Raw genomic sequence first — 19,616 nt, 5'->3', positions numbered from 1 at the left:
AATGAAACTGACACTTTCCCAAAATATGGTAAGATGCAGCCAATATGTTTCAAATAGTGGTAAATTGGAGGAGTCCATGATTCCCATCGATATGCAGATAAAAAATTGCTAAGTCGGAGCATGCTGTACGCATGGTTAACCTGCTGCAAGATGTCAAGAATAGATTCCAGTTGTTGTTGTGATAGTGATGGGTGCTTTCAATGATTTTGTTATGCAACAACCTCAGGGGCATCACAGCATTGTTCTCGGGATTATTTTGTTTCATCTCATGTTGACTCTTAGCCTAGTTGAGCTGTTGTTGAGTATAAGTGGGTTGAAAGGAATGATCATAAAATGTGAGGCTGGATGAACACAGCAGGCCCAGCAGCATCTCAGGAGCACAAAAGCTGACGTTTCGGGCCTAGACCCTTCATCAGAGATGACGTCAGCTTTTGTGCTCCTGAGATGCTGCTGGGCCTGCTGTGTTCATCCAGCCTCATATTTTATTATCTTGGATTCTCCAGCATCTGCAGTTCCCATTATCACTGTAAGGAATGATCATATGTGCAGCCATTTCTAATGATGTTGGTAATTAATAAAGTGATAGTTCTACTAATGAGATCAACAAGTTTTCATTTCTGAGCACAATATACAATTTTTTTATTCGTAATGCCCTTTTACTGTATTAAGTAAAAGCTCACTGCATATCTAATTGATATAATTTTGTATTGTTATTTAAATTGGCTGACTGCTGCTAATGTTCAATAGGCCAATTTTGGTTGGTGGAAACCTCAATGCACAGCCCACAACAATTATTTACAATAAAGTTGACCTTGAACATTTCTCAAACTGTTAATTATTCAGCAGTAAAAATGTCAGGAAAGTTTATTATTCCCACCATAATGCCTTTATTTGCACAATAAAATTTAATAAAATCCAAATTTACAAGGGAAGTAAATATTAGGAAAATTTCATGTTGAAAGAAACAGCACAAGTATGTCAAACCATTTCCATTCATTCTTGCAAAGCTTGGGATGCCAAATATAATGCAACTTTTCTAAAAAGATAACTTCATTTAATTTTATTTCCAGACACACATTTGTAAATAAAGCTCCATGCAAATGTGCATAATTTGCTTGCAGTGAAGAACGCATATGTCCTCATTCTCAAAAATATGTTTCCAGTTAAAACTATGGCTGTATTAATTTTAGTAATGATTTTAGCATCAAATACATAATGTGGAAACCTACCATTATCAAAAAGCTAAAGTATTTAGAATCCAAAACTTTGTGAGTATTAATGGGAATGGTTTGACATGCTCCATTTTGCTGGTTCTTTCATATGAGTCTCTGAATTGTTTTTTTGGTAAAATGCTATTAGTGATGATTTTCTAAAATAAACAACATAATTTATTGTAAAATGGAAGGTTTTAAATGTTAATAAATCTAGTTTCAATCTTCAGGATTTTGCATATCCCAAGAATTAGCAAGTAATTTCAACTTCAACTTATTAACAGAAACAATTACTGATATTAGTATTCCTGTCCAACTTAGGTATTAATATGGAAAATCCATTTACTACTTGTGTTAATACAACAGGAATATACATTAACAAATGTATTTGTTGAATACTATACAAATTACTAAATCTATTTCAGCCCAGGTTTTTAACCCAGTTATTGTGGTAATTTTATTTTTTTCTTTACTTCTATGCTAATTTTTACTTACAGTTGTTCCTGATCTTTTTTTTCTCCCTTCTTTTGATGGCTTTCAATAATGTTTAAATATTATAAAATGGCACTGTGAATGGGCACACTATGTCCTTACCTTGTTGCATGCAGTTTCTACATGAAGGGTCATTGTCATAGCAAAACACTACAAACTCTGTCACTAAAATAACTTGCATCTCATTTATTTTCTTGAAAAGCAACCAAAATCACTTTCCCTAAAATTAAAGTACAAATCACATCCCAAGATACCCTGACAAAATTGAGATCAGAATATTTTCATCCTCCCTGGTACCATATTTTGTGACATTTGGAAAAAACCATTCATTTGAGATACATTCATCTTGACTTAGGATAGGACAATATTCCTTACTGCGAGGGTCACAATAGACTCTTGGCATGACAGTATGCATGCCAATTATAAAATACCAGTATGTGCTGTAACTATGAGACAATTGCACAGTATATATTCTTACTATGATATTCCATTGTGTATCATAATTATGATGTTCTATTTATCTCCTGTTTCATCGAAGCAATATTACAAAGCAGTTTATTATTGCAGGTTAGACAAACAAGAGGCTGGAAGAACACAGCAGGCCAGGCAGCATCTGGAGGAAAGGAGTATTCAAAGTTTTGGGTATTACCAGTCCTGAGGAAGGGTAATACCTGAAATGTTGACTGCTATTTTTCTCCAGATGCTGCCTGACCTGCTGCATTCTTCCAGTCTCCTGTTTGTCTACCTTGGATTCCAGCATCTACAGTTTTTTTTTGTTTCTAACCAAGGTGATTATTGCACTAGAGGTAGTAGGAACTGCCGATGCTGGAGAATCTGAGATAACATGGTGTGGAGCTGGATGAACACAGCAGGCCAAGCAGCATCGGAGGAGCAGGAAGGCTGACGTTTCAGGCCTAGACCCTTCATCAAAAATGTTGCTTGGCCTGCTGTGTTCATCCAGCTCTACACCGTGTTGTCTCTGATTATTGCACTAGGTTGGATAAATAGAATTCCAACTCTGTTTTATAGTCAAACATTCAGTTCTTATTTTTATAGAATATATTGATTCATTATTATTTATCGTTAGCCAGAAAAACTTAATTTGACAAGCGCAGAAACAAAATTGACTGAAAAATAGCATCCCTGCAATACAGAATCTTGAGAGGTGCAAAGCTGACAGACTACAGCCCCACCACTGGTGGGAAGGTGTAACTAGAGTGACAAATGTGTGTATGTGCTTCCCATGATGAATATTTATAATTGAAAGGTGTTGACATAGAGTGTAACAAAATATGATAAGAAGTGCAGTTTTTTTTTATAAAGAATATGCCTAGAAATATAAGATTTTAATGCACTGTGAATGGCTTGGATTGATTTTTATGATGGAGGTGAGCCAGCAGAGTACAGCGATCAGCTGCCCAATGGTGCTTGAGGGCACTCAGTCTATATTCTGAAGACAGGTGAAGTGGCCTGTGAGAACCAAGATAATGTAATATCACAGGGACTGGAACCCCATCCAGTTGTCAAAGGCAGATAAAGAGGTTTGTGATCATGTTGAGGTGGTATCAGTCCATAGTATCTTGGACAGAGCCTACAGGAACATTCCTGTGTCTCCTAGCTTCACAAACTAATTTCAAACTTTCCCTTTTGGAGCATTCCTTGCTGTATTATTAGATTTTGTTGAATGGACAATCCTGAAGGATATTCTGCTACACAAGTCACTATATTGACACCAGAGTCCTATATAAGCCATAAAAACGTTAAGACCCTGGGAAAAATGGCAGTAAAGTTAATTCTGCAACCATTTCATTTCTCTTGATCAAAGGGAGCTAAAATTAAACTCATTTTGTCGAAATCTCATTTCTCTCATGTCTGCAAACTGATGGAATGATAATATTTTACTGGCTGTGCAGTTTCAATTCATGGCAATTGATCACAGAATTGAACCAGTCCTGATTTTGGATCAACTGATCCTTAATTGGCAAACTCACTCAAAGAAACCAAAAGGCTAGCAGATGTGGGGATTGTTAGACCATGTATGTAGTGTGGGTGACCTTCTGAGGTTAGAGGTCAGGAACATTGTTTTGACTAAGCAGAAATAGATTTATTCTGCATCAACTGTGCATTTGACATAATTAATCAAGATTATAAGGTTAACAAACTGAAGAAGAAACAGCAAGTGGAATTCAGTAATCAAGTAGTTAAATATACTACATAGCTTTCATTAGCCAGTATATCCAGCAAATGCTGGCATTCCTTGTCCAAGTGAACAGAGAATCCAGATTCAATGACTACTGCATAATTTAGCAATAACACTGTACCCGTGCAGCTCAAGAGTCCTTCTTATGATTAGAGATGGCATTATGTGTAACCCATCTTTCTTTGTCACACAACAAAGGGCCTCACGCAGAGACACTGGCCGCTGAGTGACACTTGTGGTCTGTACCAGACAGTTCCACAGTAACAGATGCTTCAGCTAGTAGTTAAAGCAAAAGAAAATTGGCTGCCAAGCTCTGCTATACCAAGGCAACTGTGCCAAGAAAAAGGTTCCTTCATGTTCTCCAACCTCTGACCCATCCTCATCACAGCATGGGGCCCACATTCATAACCAACAAACAATTGCTTCATTCGTCCCACTAATGCAAACTGTCTACAATTTAACATTCAAAGGCCTGATTTTACTTCAGCAGTCTGCAACAACAGAACTACTTACAGGAACTATAGTTGTACTAAAAAGTGACACTAGATGAAGTATTTAATATTTAATTTGTTTGAAAAGTAGCTGAACAATTAGATGAATCATGTTGAAACTGTTTGATGAGATTACTGTTGTAGAGAACAACTGCAATTAACATGACAAATTTATATGTGTGTCTCCCATTATAAATATGGCCATAAGGGATTTACAGTGGAAAAAAGTTGACACGGAAGCATAAAAAAATGACAAGAGTTATGGTTTTGTAGCCATGGCTGTAGATTTAATGAGGAGGGTGTAAGTTTGTTAAATGACAGTTCCTACCGACTGTTTTGAACAAGGATATATTTGTATAATGCATTCTGTGTTAGATAACTTAACTGGTAATTTATTCCACGCCCCCAGCCCCCCAAAGCCAAAAATGAGTACAGTAACATCTGTGATTTAGCATCATATATTTTTCAGTTACAGTCAGTTAGTTTATCTTTCATTCACATGACACAAACTCTTCATTCACTGTGTCTGTTACAAACAAATATATAACAAATATCTGACTGTGAATTTTCAAAATGCATTTAATTCCTTGTTTCTCTTCTGATCATAAACCATTCACTTTTACATTTGATTAAATTGCTTTGTGAGCAATTGCTAGTTATCAATTATTCTACATTTTAACTTGATGAGGAATTATTGCTTACAAAATGATCCTAGGGATGTTTTTGATTGGACAAAGTATTTTCAACAATTTTACAAGGTAATTTCCGTGAACCAGGCTGACCCAGAAAACTAAGTGTTACTCACCTTTTGAGATCCTTTTCAGCAGAACAATTGGAATGGGCGTATGATAGGTTTCACCTAGGTCAGTTAAAAGTGACACCAGGGTCCAATGTATGTTGTAGGCTTCCTAATTCAAATTTGAAATGGGCCTTGCTCAGAGCTGTTCTGGTTGGAAAGTTGATAGGTTTGGGGGAACAGTGCTATAGTACCAGTGAAGCAACTACAAGCAGTTTTATTTCCCCACCAAATATGGGTTCTGTTGGGTTACAGTCAGGAACATTCACCTTTATGTTTGTACACTCCAACTCCTTTAGATTTTATAAGGTGTTTTTATAGGTTTATTAAATCAATGGCACTATCCTCAAATATAGTATCAAAATATGAAAAAACATTAGTCAAATTCAGTATTCTCCAAAATTGTTTCAAACTCATATCCTATAAAAGGTTAATCTATAACGCACTTCACTGAGTAGATGTAAAGTTAAATGGCAACATATTGTAGTGAATTAAGTTATTTAAGTAAGGTATTTATTTTGCTTCAAGTGCAAAAATCTACAAGATATAAAAATCAAAAGACCTTTGAAAGTTCTGAAGAAGGATCACCGAACCCACAACATTAACTCTGCTTTCTCTCCACAGATGTTGCCAGACTCGCTGAGATTTTTTCAGCAGCTTTTGTTTTTCTCTCAGACTTATGAAAAGTGTTTGTTTTAATAACAAAAATAGTTAATTTATATCTTATTTAGTTTCCTGTTATCACACAAGAACAAAGCTGAAATAAGATCAATGAAAAAATAAATAATCAGCTTATATTCAATTCAGCCTCAAAATCTATATAGTCAGAAAAAATGGACTGCAGCTCTTGCCAGATTTACTGCTTATGGCAAATATCCTTGAGTTAAATCACCCATGTAATCTATAAATAAAACTTTGGACTGTATAAAAAGACAAGTTGTGAGAAAAATGTTTTTGTAGACTGGTAATTAAAAATTTTCAGATGAAGAGTTTGTTAAATTTATCAGACAACAATATGCCATTTATTAGTATTGATTAACAATGAGGATGGTTTCAAATTAATTGCTCAATAGTATGAAAAGATAATTGCAGCTTCATTTTAAACTGAAGGGCAATGAACATATTTGGTGACTTATAGCACATGGGAATACTAGAATTCTGCTGCTGTTTAATATGTTCCATGATCAGAAAAATTACATTTATCAAGAGCTGTCAATGTTTATTTGAGCAATGCGTCAGCCGAGAAAGGTAAAACTAAATATCAAATATTTAAGGTTTCAGTAAATAAGTAATAGGTTGTATATTTATGCCAATGACAAAAAAATGAGAAACTTAGGAAAATTAACACAGACAGAAATAAAGATGAAAAGACTAAAACAACATATATCCCATTTCTGGATGGCAGATAGTTCAGGAAACAGCCAGCAACATTTGTTCCTTTATATTCCTGTGGCATTACCTTTTCATAAATATAACCTGCTGTAAAAGAAAATTTGTCGGGTTAGAATACAAAGATTACATTTCGGATGAGGAAAATGAGTTGAACGCTCATTGGATAACTGCACATGCATGAGGCTTTTACAGTCAAGAGTTTTTGCTATCTCATTCAGGTAAATATTGTGACAGCTCCTATATCATAGGTGCAAAGTCCATGGAATTTAATCCCAGTACTTTCAATCATTTAGCACTGTAAAAATATTATACTGTGAAGGCCCATGTTGGAGAAAACTGGCAATTCCAAAAATATTACCTACATGCAGAATTCTTGCTCTCTGAAAATGGATTTCCAGACATAAGATAAAATGCAATTCCTGTTGTCATAATTTTAACTGGGTCAAGAAGCCACATAAATGAGCACACAAATGATAAACACTTGTGGGTGTTGTAACTGGTAGATACATCAATATGACTATGCAGGTATTTGTGTATGTATGCATACATTTATCTAACGCAAGCACAATGCAGTTCTGCTTATCCTCCAAATCACGCTGCCTGGTGTGCGCTCCAGTGAAGGCAGTACACACCTGACGGACAGCTCTGTTCCATTGCACCTGACTGCTGGCTCACATGTGGATCCGTCTGCTTGGTAGTTTTTGCTCTGTATGAAGCTAATGGAATTTGCAGTTGATTAACCTCAAATCTGGAGTAAGCTCTCGCCTGGCACAGCAGCTGGCAATGTCATGACAACTTGTATTTCTTAAATGGATAAGACAACCACGGCATTACTGTAGCACCAAGCTCCGCACTGAAGAGGACCAATAAACCATACAATGTGAGGGACATGGAGAAACAAAAAGAGTTTATGAGGAAAATTAATATTAGTACTTAAGTGAAATGGTAAAATAAGATCAGACAGAAACAGAGGGAGAAAAAGTCAATATAATGTAAGTTAGAATCAGCAGACTGAGGGGAAGAAACTTTAGGTATATTGACAGTGATATTTTGTTTTGTGCTGATATTGAATTATGGGGACCTGATCAGTCACTGTAACATCAGCAAAGGATTGGCTGAAAACCCCGGTAGAAGTTTAAACAGATCTTTTTCTAATCAATCACCAAAATTACACTGGCTGATTGCAAGAATACCAAAGGAAATTCTTGGCAACAGTGTAAGCATAAGCATGGATTCAGGATTCAACCCTAGCCCAGAGCAAAGTTTCCTGTTGTCAGGCTGTAGGTCTGGACTTGTCTATAAAATGTAATTTACAAGCAGAGTGTAAACATATTCAAGGACGAACAGAAAGATATGTAGAAACAGAAGAGTTTGAAAGTGGAAAAGATGGAGTAGACAAAACAAAAAGAAACCAAGATGCAGACTGAAAGAATGGGAAATATCAGATGTAAATGAACCTGAATTAGGACTGAAGGCATCTGAGCAGGCAGGAGAATGCCACCATAAACTTTAACTGTCCTGCAATCTAGAAGACTGGAAACTTAAAACAACTTGTGTGAATGTTAAATTGAACAAGAAATGAAACTGCACAGGAAAACAATGTGATAAAAATATAGAGTAGGCAAACCATAGAAAAAGAGAGTTAAGCAAATGTTAAACACAGAGGAACTCTGTCTAGTAAGGAACAGAGCCCCAAAATGTTCAGATGTCAGTGAACTGTCAGCATCACAATGGAGCTCTTCATTCAAATTGAATGAACTTCTGATTTTAAAGTAATATTTACCTCCAATGTGATGTGATGAGCTCATTGCAATGGAAATTAGCTTTGATAAATGTGTCTTTTTCAAAAACAAAGTGAAACTATCCAAGGAACCAATGTTGTCTCTAAATTAAGCCATACAGAACATCAATAAGATGTTCTTTATCTGTTGTGCCTACTTTCTGTAGGATTTAAATGTACGGGAGGAAACTTTGCCCACATTGCTACTCTAAGATTGTTTACAACTGTGTACAGAATCAACTGGGTGTAATGTAAAGCCAACATTCTTACTCTTGGTAACCCACATCAGTCAGTTCTTCATTAACAAAATAGAAAAAGTGTGTAAACCTTAAATTGGGGGGAGTAGAAAAAAATCTTGTTAGATTTCTCGAAACTGCGACTGTCAGAGTCTTCAACCACTTAACTAGAACATCCTGCACAGCGTGACAACAGGGATTGCTATTTGTTGCTATCAGTCGGTAACAAATTAATGCAGCCAGATTTTCATAAACACAACTTACACTGTTCACTAACATATTCTACACGTTTTTTGGGGAAAAATACGAAGATGATTAAAACTGAACTGTTTATTTGGGTTATTGACTGCAATTCTCCAATTGAAGGCAGCTTATCTTTGGTAAGAAAGTACGGGACAGGACGCTGGAAAACTTCACTGAGAGCTTTTGTTCGTCTAGCATCGGAATTGTCCATATTCTGGTGATTTTAGGATGAGACAAAGATATCTGTACCATCAAGCTCCTACCATTGTTGGTGCAGGTTTTACTCGGAGCTGTTGCATAAGTTACGGTTAATTCAAGACGGCGCTGAACACAAGACTCAAAATTTCCAGCCAGCAAGCTTAGAATTACACAGAAGAAAGTTTCAGTTGTATGAAACAAACGTTTGCCCCATACAGAAGCTCCCAAGTATTGCAATATCATGTCAAAAAGCGACACCAACTCACAACGACGACATCGTCACTGCCAAACAAACTTTCACCTGCCATAGCATGGAAAACCGAATAATGGAGATTATAGGGAGCTGCATTTAAATAACAATTTTTACAGAATTCTTCCCTCAATTTGACAGTAGGTTGCGACTTGCTGTCAATTTCTAGTAACTTCCATCGTTCACAAGACCTTTTCTATTGTCATTTCTGGACCTTATTCGGAAATGAATGGCAACATAATAAGAATGGAATGTTTATATTCATGGTAATAAAGCTTTATAAGGATAGACAATGATTGAATGAAATGTTCTGGGCCATTTAAATTCTAAAACAAATTGTAAAATGTAAGAGAATGACAATTAACATATCTATCCGTGAATCTATTTCCAGCTGTCATTTCTGTACAAAACATGTCTTACACATCACACGGTAAAACATATTTTAAATGTGGCCGCACACACATCAAACGTCACCGCGGAAATGATCATGAAAAATTCTTTCTGTATCCACGCATAAGTAGTAGACAAAGCAAAACATTTACATTTGAAATCTTTTTTTTGGCAGCGCTGTGGGATATCCATGTTCTTTCCTACACTTTGAATGGTGTTTCTAGCGGAAATCTAAGCAGAATCAACGTAAGGTGAGGTCACCGAGTACCTAGGAGATGACGATCGCAGTACAAACAGACAAACTCTGCTATGTGTCAAGTTGAAAAGGCTTGGATTTTTTTTAAAAAATCATCAAATCACGCTGAATATATTTTGCATTAAGGGGAAAAAACACACACACACAATTGAGATGAGTAAAATGACAGTGAATACTCCAGCTGGAGTCTGAATATCCAGGCTGGAAATGCCCTTATTAGATAGTTAGGCAAATATATATTGCTTTTATTTGAATTGCAGTCGTGTTTAGATTTCTGATATGACAACACTGTTAACTATTAAATGATAATTGTCTTTCACATAATGGTGCTAATTTGTTGCATGTTATATATGTATCTATCTGGTTATTGCATTTATGTGTGGAAACACCAGCAGCTATTATTACTTAATGTGAGTCACACTTACCTAGTCTGTTTTGTAACCAATTTGTGTCATTCCACATGTTTACTGAGAACAATTCTGAGAAGAGCTGGCTTCCCAGGAATCGGGCTGAACTTTCTAATAACATCTTACGAGAGAACAATACTTTTTTTATGTAATGGGAAAGTACAATCAGCTCCTCAGGATCAAGTGAATTACATATGGAAGGGAAGAGCTTCATTTACTATATAATAGCTATATTTTGAGTTTTTATTAGTTTCGAATATGTAAATTAATGCGTTACTTGCACAGATTTCTTTTCTAAGTAAAAACAATTAGTTTTCATTGTTGCACAGTCATACAGTCATAGGGTACTTTTTGCATTTTCTGTGGCTGTGATAATCGAGGAATTGTATCTAAGAAAATCATTTAATTTTTCATTTTGGAAGACAATGTAAATGATTCTTCGTGGGTTTATGTAATTGAAGCTGTAGTTTCCCTTTTTCCTGACAATGATCTGCGTGTCAATCTCAGGTCAATTTCATACATTCAGAACCAACCAACCAGTGATCTCAATGCAGTGGAGTTGAATTAACAGGAGGAACATCAGTAAATAGACCGTTGGAATTACAATATAGTTAACTTATTGAAAAACTGCCCAGAAGCAAATAACTAGACCTATTCTAAAGAGGGAAAGAGTGTATCGTTATTTGATTATTAATAGAATTATCAAGAAATTTTTTACAACACAGGCAGGGACAGAGAGAAAAATATCAATTACAATCTCCTCATTACAATAAATGAAAACAAAAATTAACTCAGGGACTGACTTTTTAAAAACTTGCAAAATTTTAAGCAATGATGCGTGTTTTAAAGTCACAGCCACACACTGAAAGGGAATGCAACTGAAACATTTGAAAGTGTTGTGCTTCTGCATCATCAATATAGCAAAAAACATATTTCTGACATGGAGCATTAGCCGTAAGAAAAGTTGGTAAGAAAAACATAGCTGTATGTAGATTCTTGCCTAGAGTATGGGTCATTTGAACAGCGAGTACAGCTTATTAAATTTAGTTTCATATTGCCTTTGGCAACAAAAAAGAACAATATTAAAAAGTGTATAAACAGAGGTTTGTTTTTACAGCATGTTTAGAATCCTTTCTGTGTAATTTAAATTCTGAGGGACCGAAAAACAGCCTGCATACCACACCTTATTAAGTCCTTAAAACAATAACAAAATTCACTAGTCATCATTCCCCACATTTAACATATGAAATACATTATTCACAAGTCATACAGACATAAATATGGGCACTGCATAACATTAGTTCACTCCAAAACTGCATTCATTTTATGGAAATTAATACATTTATAAGTTTTATACTGCATTATATTTAATGGCAAAATTAGAAACAGGTTGTTGAAAGTGGTTCAGAAAGTAATACTGCAGGCACATCTTCCTTTAAGCAGCTGAACATTAACTTCACATGCATTGCTCCTCTGTTAAGTTTTAGTTCAAAGCACCATTGAAATTTAATGGCAAAAAGTGGTAAGCACATGCAGACGGGGAAAAAAGAACGCCTCCTTTACAACATTGAAATGTTTACAATTCATTAAAAATAAAACTCTCCTGTCACAGCAGCAGTCAGAGAGGGGGCAAACCTCCTACTGAAAATAAATTCTGCTATAATTATAGTTATCACATTGTAATTTAACTAACAATAGCACAACAGAACTTGCATTATTACCACTCAGCTTCATTATACCAGTAAGGCTCTGGCAGTTGTGTTGGTCCTGTCTAACCTGACAGGAACAAGCATGTAGAAGCAATATTTAAAAAAAAAGATTAGAACACAAATGGATATGACTCAAATCCTGAGACAGAGGTCATGAATACCTTGACTTGAAACTCTTCACATTAATTCCCCCCGTGAGACACCACATTTCCAAAATTGCATCTAAAAAAATGTAAAGGAAGTCACAAAATTTCAGTCTGCCAGCAGAGAAAGAAGAACAAGATGCACTGTACAAATCCACTTGCCAGGCTTTATCCTGATATTGATGCAGAACAAGCAAGTTTACGGTCCAGTTGAGAAAGTATAATACACTCATTGTCCCAACAAACTTTTTCCCCGTTTTCTCTTTCTGCCATCCCTCCACCCCTCCAGTCACTTTGGCAGAATTTGTGCTTGCCTCAGGAATAATAATGACCAAAACAAATAATCAGTTTTAATGAATCGCAAGCTAACGCACATGCTGAAGCACACAATTGTGATTCGCATCTCTGTCCCTTGCAACAGAACTCATTTGTATCTAGTGCCACAATGGACTATTGTGCATCCTTCTGCATTCCGTGTATCCTTTTTGATTCAGCAAGTCAAAGGTTGTGTGGCTCGACTGACTGTGAATTGTGTTAACCTCTCCGCACTGCACACCGGAACTATTCAGCGACTTAAAATCAGAGGCAAAGTTTCTAACAAACTACATAATGAAAAGGAACGCAAAAACACATGACATAACTGACAATAACACAGTACCCCACTATAATGAAAACAAACAGAAATGACTGAATACTTTACATCAGTGGTATACGGAAGTACTCCAGTATTCAGTCAGTAACTGCTAGAAACAGCTTTAACATGATTAAGTTGTTCAAATCTCAAGTTGACAACAACTCTAAATGTTGAAAAAATACACAGATTTTCATGCAGTTATTTTAAACCAATAAAAATAACTTAAGTCTCACAGCCACTTAAATAGCTAATCACAAGAATTCTGAAACACATTCTGTCTTGCATGCATGAAACTACCTGATCAACAGATACTTTTAAATAACACATTTCTAATTTCACGCTTTAAAAAAAAACAAAATTAACACTTTGTCCTGTCAATCACTTGTTCTCTCTTGCATGATTCCAGGATAAGCGGGTTACTGTGTAGTGGTCATTGTTCAAAAAGCACAGAGGAGAAACTGAAAGTGTGAGATTGCAGCTCTGAATAGTGTGAAAATCAAATGTTAATTTGATGAATGCAAGGTCTGGGACATTCAGTCAAAGAGGGAGGGAAAGTAAAAAAAAACAGCTTTTGCTGCCAACTCACCATCCACCATGTCCTGGCTGAGATGTCATAGCACAGCTGCCATTTGATGGAGCTGTCGGAGGGTTTCCCGGCCATTATGCTGTCAGCAACCTTCATCTGATGCAGCTCACGGGAGATAAGACACCTAATTGAGAAAACATTTGCAATGGCATGTTGGGCAACATTGTAGCCCAATCCATACCATATGGAATCATGGGTAAAGTCTCCTTGACAATGAACCAATCTCACAGACCCAGTGGCAAGGTGAACAGGAACTGAGGAGTCATCTGTTCAGTACTGTCTTTGCTTAAAAAAAAGAGCCCACTGCTGAACATCAAAGTGAAGCGGCAAAATAAGAGTTTCAACACTGAGATGATTCAAGTCTGCGAGCTTTTGGTGAACATGGGGATTTAATACGAGAAACACAGGTAGTGGACTATGGACTGAGAATGCCACAGGCTATTAGCCGAAAATTTCTGCATGACAGATGGAACTGCTTAGAGTATCATGCAATGTTTTTACAGACTTCGAGGCTGATGCAGTATCTGTTTCTACATTGCATGCGTAAAGAGCTAATTTTCTCAAACATGAAGAAAATGTGCTATTTTTTCTTCAACTTCTATTCCTGTTTCAGCTTTTCTTTCATCTAATATTAAGCAAAATATAAATGTTGTGTTATCTTTAAAGTAGGATAATGCTTTCAGCAGAGTTAGAAGATAATCTGTTTTGAACAGAAGAGCTAATAAGAATTATGAAAATACATGTTAAATTATAAGAAGTACATTTTTTAAAGAAAGTACATTTCCATCTTATGAACACAATATTATCATGTAATCATTATGTTTTTAAAAATATTTTAATTCTGATCAACAATCATAAGCAAAATTGCCATATGACAAGCAGCATCCTTGTGTTTAGTCACCCAGAACACTTACCGGCTTATGTTACTTCGAGTTTTATTAAAATCAAACCCCTTTTTACCCTAATTACAAATTCCTTGCCCTTAGAGAAATTTGAAGACTGACAGAATGAAAAGAAGGAATAATTTTAAGACAGCATGGAGGCTTCGGAATTGAAAGCAGATATTGTCTTGGAGCTAAACTAAACACAAACAAAACAAAAAGTGTGCCACGGTATTTTTTCCCTTCTTTACTAGCAAAGCATGTTGCATCAAAATCAATATCATCCTGGTGTCTTTGAAACAGGAGAATCAATCATGCACATCCATTTTAAGTTATCCAAGTCTAATCAATTCCTTATGGTTATAATTGCAGATAAGTCTTTTATTTCTCTCAAACAACACACTAGAAATCAGACAGAATCTTGCTCATGGTTAGAGGAATTAAATATTTGAATTAAAATGTTGATTAAGTAAATTAGAAAGTTCAGTATTTAGTGAACATGACAGCTGCAATTCAACATTTTGGCATGAATTGGGATCAACTACTCACATGTTTTATTATTCTGTAATTTTTTTGATAATAATTTACAACTGCTTTTACTAGACCTTGAAAGGTACGATTTCATTAAGCTCCTGTTCTTAAAAGAACTATCAGAGTGAAAGTAAACTATTCCTTCACTACTGTGAAAAGGCTAGAAAAAATGAATTTATGAAAAAGTATAATTCTACATACAGCTCTCTGAATCAATCATGCAGTGAAAATTATTAAGAGGAAATGTATTATTATTTCAGTAACTTTAATATGGATTGTTAACTGGCATAGTCGGTGCAATAGAATTCAATGATTAAAACAAATAAACTATGAATAAACATTTTGAGATTTTAATAACATACAAAAGAACAATGCTAACTTCCATTTTACATTAAAATTATAATTACAAAATTTATCTTGAATATTATTGTGTTGAAAAAACATTCTGATCTTGTTCCCCGCCCCCCCTCCCAAAAGAATCTGATATTGGTCAAAATGAAAATCTTTATGTATTTGTTGTGCAATTTATATGAAGGAAAATGTCAATGAATGGCCCAAAAGACAGAGACAACCATCCTTATTTGCATCGTAGCTTGTTTCCCCTACAAACAGAAATTTATCGTCCTGCAGAAACAGTTCGTAAGTTAATTTGACTAGTGTCTCCTTCAAAATTACATGTAATGTCACAGGTGAAAATAAATGATTTAAACAACTTGTGGGGAAAAAGCTGAAAGAAAGCAAAGGTTAATATAATCTAACTATGCATCAGGTATAGAATGTCAGATCTGTCAAATTTCATCACAGTGTGCTGGTCTGCTAAGAGATTTGATTTTTCACTGCTGTCCTACCATGTTCAAGTCACAAACTGCCAGCAGCAACCAGCAAACAACCATAGGCTTGCAGTAACAGGCCTGAGTGGGAAGCCAGCCGAAAGAACCATCTGCTTCCGATTTCTAACTGAGCCAAGATGTGCAGTGAAGTATCCTCACTAGCTCAGCCAGCCGCCCCACTAAAGTTATTAGCGTTACAAGTGAAATTATCTCTCCAAACAGTGGGGGTGCTGTAAGTCACCTCATGAGAAAACTGAGCAGCATCATTTTCACTTCAGCACAAAGATGCCGTTCTTACAGTTTCACCAAAGGCAGGAGAAACAGAGCATTCCCTATATACCAGGTCCTGCGTGTTTGGTTCCAGTCCACAGGAAGTTCAATAGCTTCTCTGTGACTGGATTTCATTGAGGAACAAAGACTAGCTTCTGTTCATTTTTCCCCTATAATGTCACATTGTGCTTACAAAAACAGAATTCTTTTCTGAAAAAAAAGCTTCAGCTGCAAGTAAGAAAACGTTGGATAAAATTATTTAATTCCAAACCCTGTGGGCAACTATCAACACAGGAGCTAAGAAAAAAAGCAATAATGTCTAAACCTGTTTTTTTTATAATCATACAGTTAGCTGTTTAGTATATGCTTTAAAAGCAATTTAATCACATGAAAATTTTTTTATGTTTAATACAGTAGTGATATTTCATTATTTTGTATATTCTGAATTAAAAATCTAACAAATCTACTGAAACAGTTAATTACAACACACTGTGTTTGTTACTAAATCATTCACAGCACTTTTCTTCCTAGGCCAGATCCTGATTCAGGTGGATTGCTACTGTGAGTGCTAATAACTTGCTTTAGAGTTCCAGGATAAGAGAAGCAAAACAACCACTTTACCCCTCCTGATCATCATGCTGCAAAATACATCTGTTTGACAATGGCTGAAGTCAAATTCAGACATGCCTGTGATGTTATACATAGCGGAATAGCACATCAATTTACTCGTTGCCTGGATTCAAACATGTAGAGTGGCTATTTTGGGTTTGGTGACGGCTCAGCTGTTAGTGTCTATGGAACTATAAATCATCAGGAATCGGGAAGGAGACTGCAAACTAAAAATAAGCACACACCTACAACTTGTGAACAGTTTTTGCTTTCTCAATATAGATAAAATTAACCAGACATTGCATTTTTAATTTAGTAGCGTCCCAGGTTTGATTAAGATTCAATTTAAACTTTGATTGATTCCTCATATCGCTCACTAATCTGTTGAATTAAAAATAGTTGTGGCTTGATGTATTGAAAATGGTCTTATGTCTGCAATACAAGAATATCTGGGTGAATGGTGCTCATGAAAATTAGAGTTTATAGTCAGTAATTTATTCTTATGATGTTTCTTAATTTAAAAATAACATTTAAGTTGGGTGCTGACAGAAAGCACTTAACAAGAAAAATGTCACAGAAACAGCCATTCAGCCCAACTATTCCTTGCAATATTTATGCTCCACTCAAGGTGCCTCCTGTTTTTTTACCTCCTCTGAATCCATCACCATATCTTGTATTCTCTTCTTCATATGTTTGTTTAGCTTCAACTTATTATTTTGTTTCAAACATTCATTATCCTAGCAAATTCAGCATTCTCATCTTCCTTTGAGTAAAGAAGTTTCTTCTGAATCCCCTACTGGATTTCTTGGTGACTATCCTGTATTGATAGTTTTTAGCTATTCTTTTCTAAATAAAAGGAAACATCTTCTGAGTTCACTGAATATTCTATCATTTTGAGAATTATAATGGCTAGACAATTTCCGTAAGAACTTTATGATTTAATAGAATTACATTTTGATGGGAATTTAAGAAGAACATATGAACATAAGAACTACGAGCAGGAGTAGGCCATCTGGCCCCTTGAGCTTGCGCTGCTATTTAATAAGATCATGGCTGATCTTTTTGAGACTCAGCTGCACTTACCCGCCCAATCACCATAACAGGTAATTCCTTTACTGTTCAAAAATTTATCTAGCCTTGCCTTAAAAACATCCAGCGAGGTAGTTTCAATCGCTTCACTGGGCAGGGAATTCCACAGATTGATAACCCTTTGGGTGAAGAATTGCCACCTGGCTCAGTCCGACATCTACGTCCCTCTAATTTGGGGCGATGCCCTCTAGTCCTAGTTTCACCTGCTAGCACAAACAACCTCCCTGTCTCCACCTTATCTATTCCCTTTATAATCTTATATGTTTCTATAAGATCTCCCCTCATTCTTCTGAATTCCAAACAGTATAATCCCAGTCTCCTCGGTCTCTCCTCATAATCCAACCCTCTCAACCCTGGAATCAACTGAGTGAGTCTCCTCTGCACCTCCTCCAGTGCTAGTATATCTCTGCTCAAGTAAGGAGACCAAAACTGCACACAGTACTCCAGGTGTGGCTGCACCAGGGCACTATACAGCTGCAGCATAGCGTCCCTTTTAAACTCCATCCCTCTAGCAATGGCAGACAAAATTCCATTTGCCTTTTTAATTACCTGCTGTACCTGCAATCCTACTTTTAGTGATTCATGCACAAGGACACCCAAGTCCCTCTGCACAGCAGTGTGCTGCAATTTTTTACCATTTAAAACATAGTCCATTTTGCTACTGGTTATTCCTACCAAAATAGATGGCCTCACACTTATCAACATTGTACTCCATCTGCCAGACCTTTGCCCACTCACTTAAACTATCTATATCCCTCTGCAGACTTTCAGTGTCTTCTGCACACTTTGCTCTACCACTCACCTTAATGTCATCTGCATTAGACAGACAGACACTTAGACCCCAACTCCAAATCATGTATGTAAATTGTAAACAATTGCGGTCCCAACACTGATCCCTGAGGCACACCACTAGCCACTGACCGCCAACCAGAAAAACACCCATTTACCCCTACTCTTTGCTTTCTACTGGCCAACCAATCCTCTATCCATGCCAATACATTACCTATAAAACCATGCAACTTCATCTTATGTAGCAGCCTTTGGTGTGGCACCTTGTCAATTTGGCAGATCCTCCATCATTCGTAAATAACATATTCACTTCAAAGCTTGTGCCTCATGCTCCGTGATAAAACATGATTCCTGGAAAAAACTTAGACAGCACTTTACATTACAAACATAAGTCACAAAAACTTGAACTTACTTTTTCGAACATCTTTCCTGAAGGCAGTGACTATTGCAGGGCATTATTATATGAGCAGTCAATATATTGTCAAAATGGTCCTTCTCCCATGTAAGCCAGATATTTTCTTATTAGCCTGTTTGGAGATGTTATTACATACCTCTAGAACAGTTGGGACAGGATCCCAGGACTTCTGGCTCAAACACAAGAGCACTGTACTCGCACTACAAGAGTCTCCAATGTGTTGGAACCACCATGGCTGAGCCCAATCCTGTTCTTACTCGCTACCCACAAATGTTATATACCAGCAGGAATTATAAGATAGCAACCAGAAGTGATAGACCAGGCTAGTTCTTCATCCCAGACCAATAGGTGCTGAGGTCAATGATAAATATTAACATTGCAATCACTCAGCTCATATGTCTCAACACAGAGCTGGTGTGATGGCCTTTTAAATTCACAGCACCCAAAACTGAACCATAGATTCAACAATGAATGGAATTTCTGTGAAATATTTAAGTATAATACAAAATTATGACTATCTGGATCAAATATCCAAAGTGAAAGCGGTGGAAATAAAAAGCCATACAAATAGAAAGCCATACAAATACATGAAATATGAAGCTGGCTCAGTAGACATTGAGATAACAAGGTGTAGAGCTGCGTGAACACTGCAGGCCAAGCAGCATCAGAGGCGCAGGAAAGCTTAGGTCCGGACCCAAAACGTCAGCTTTCCTGCTCCCCTGATGCTGCTTGGCCTGATGTGTTCACCCAGCTTTACATCTTTTTATCTCAGATTCTCCAACATCGGC

At 36.3% G+C, this 19,616-nt stretch overlaps 1 protein-coding gene across 8 annotated transcripts in view; it reads right to left on the bottom strand.

Annotated features, from left to right (window-relative positions):
* nfia (nuclear factor I/A) overlaps positions 1 to 13,801 on the bottom strand; it is a 738,669-nt gene extending 724,868 nt beyond the window's left edge. For 2 of the 8 annotated variants that reach the window (XM_048539762.2, XM_059647912.1), the window contains exon 1: positions 13,415 to 13,801. In XM_048539762.2, the coding sequence (XP_048395719.1) occupies positions 13,415 to 13,510 (96 nt within the window). In that variant the 5' untranslated portion in view covers positions 13,511 to 13,801. The remainder of the gene's footprint in view (positions 1 to 13,414) is intronic. The other 6 variants (XM_048539775.2, XM_048539772.2, XM_048539761.2 and 3 more) reach the window with 3 other exon arrangements.
* Positions 13,802 to 19,616: the final 5,815 nt, after the last annotated feature.

This window comes from Stegostoma tigrinum, chromosome 8 (assembly GCF_030684315.1).
Source record: "Stegostoma tigrinum isolate sSteTig4 chromosome 8, sSteTig4.hap1, whole genome shotgun sequence".
Lineage (NCBI taxonomy): Eukaryota > Metazoa > Chordata > Chondrichthyes > Orectolobiformes > Stegostomatidae > Stegostoma > Stegostoma tigrinum.
The sequence above is the reverse complement of the archived record's forward strand: the minus strand, read 5'-3'. Positions and strand labels throughout refer to the sequence as shown.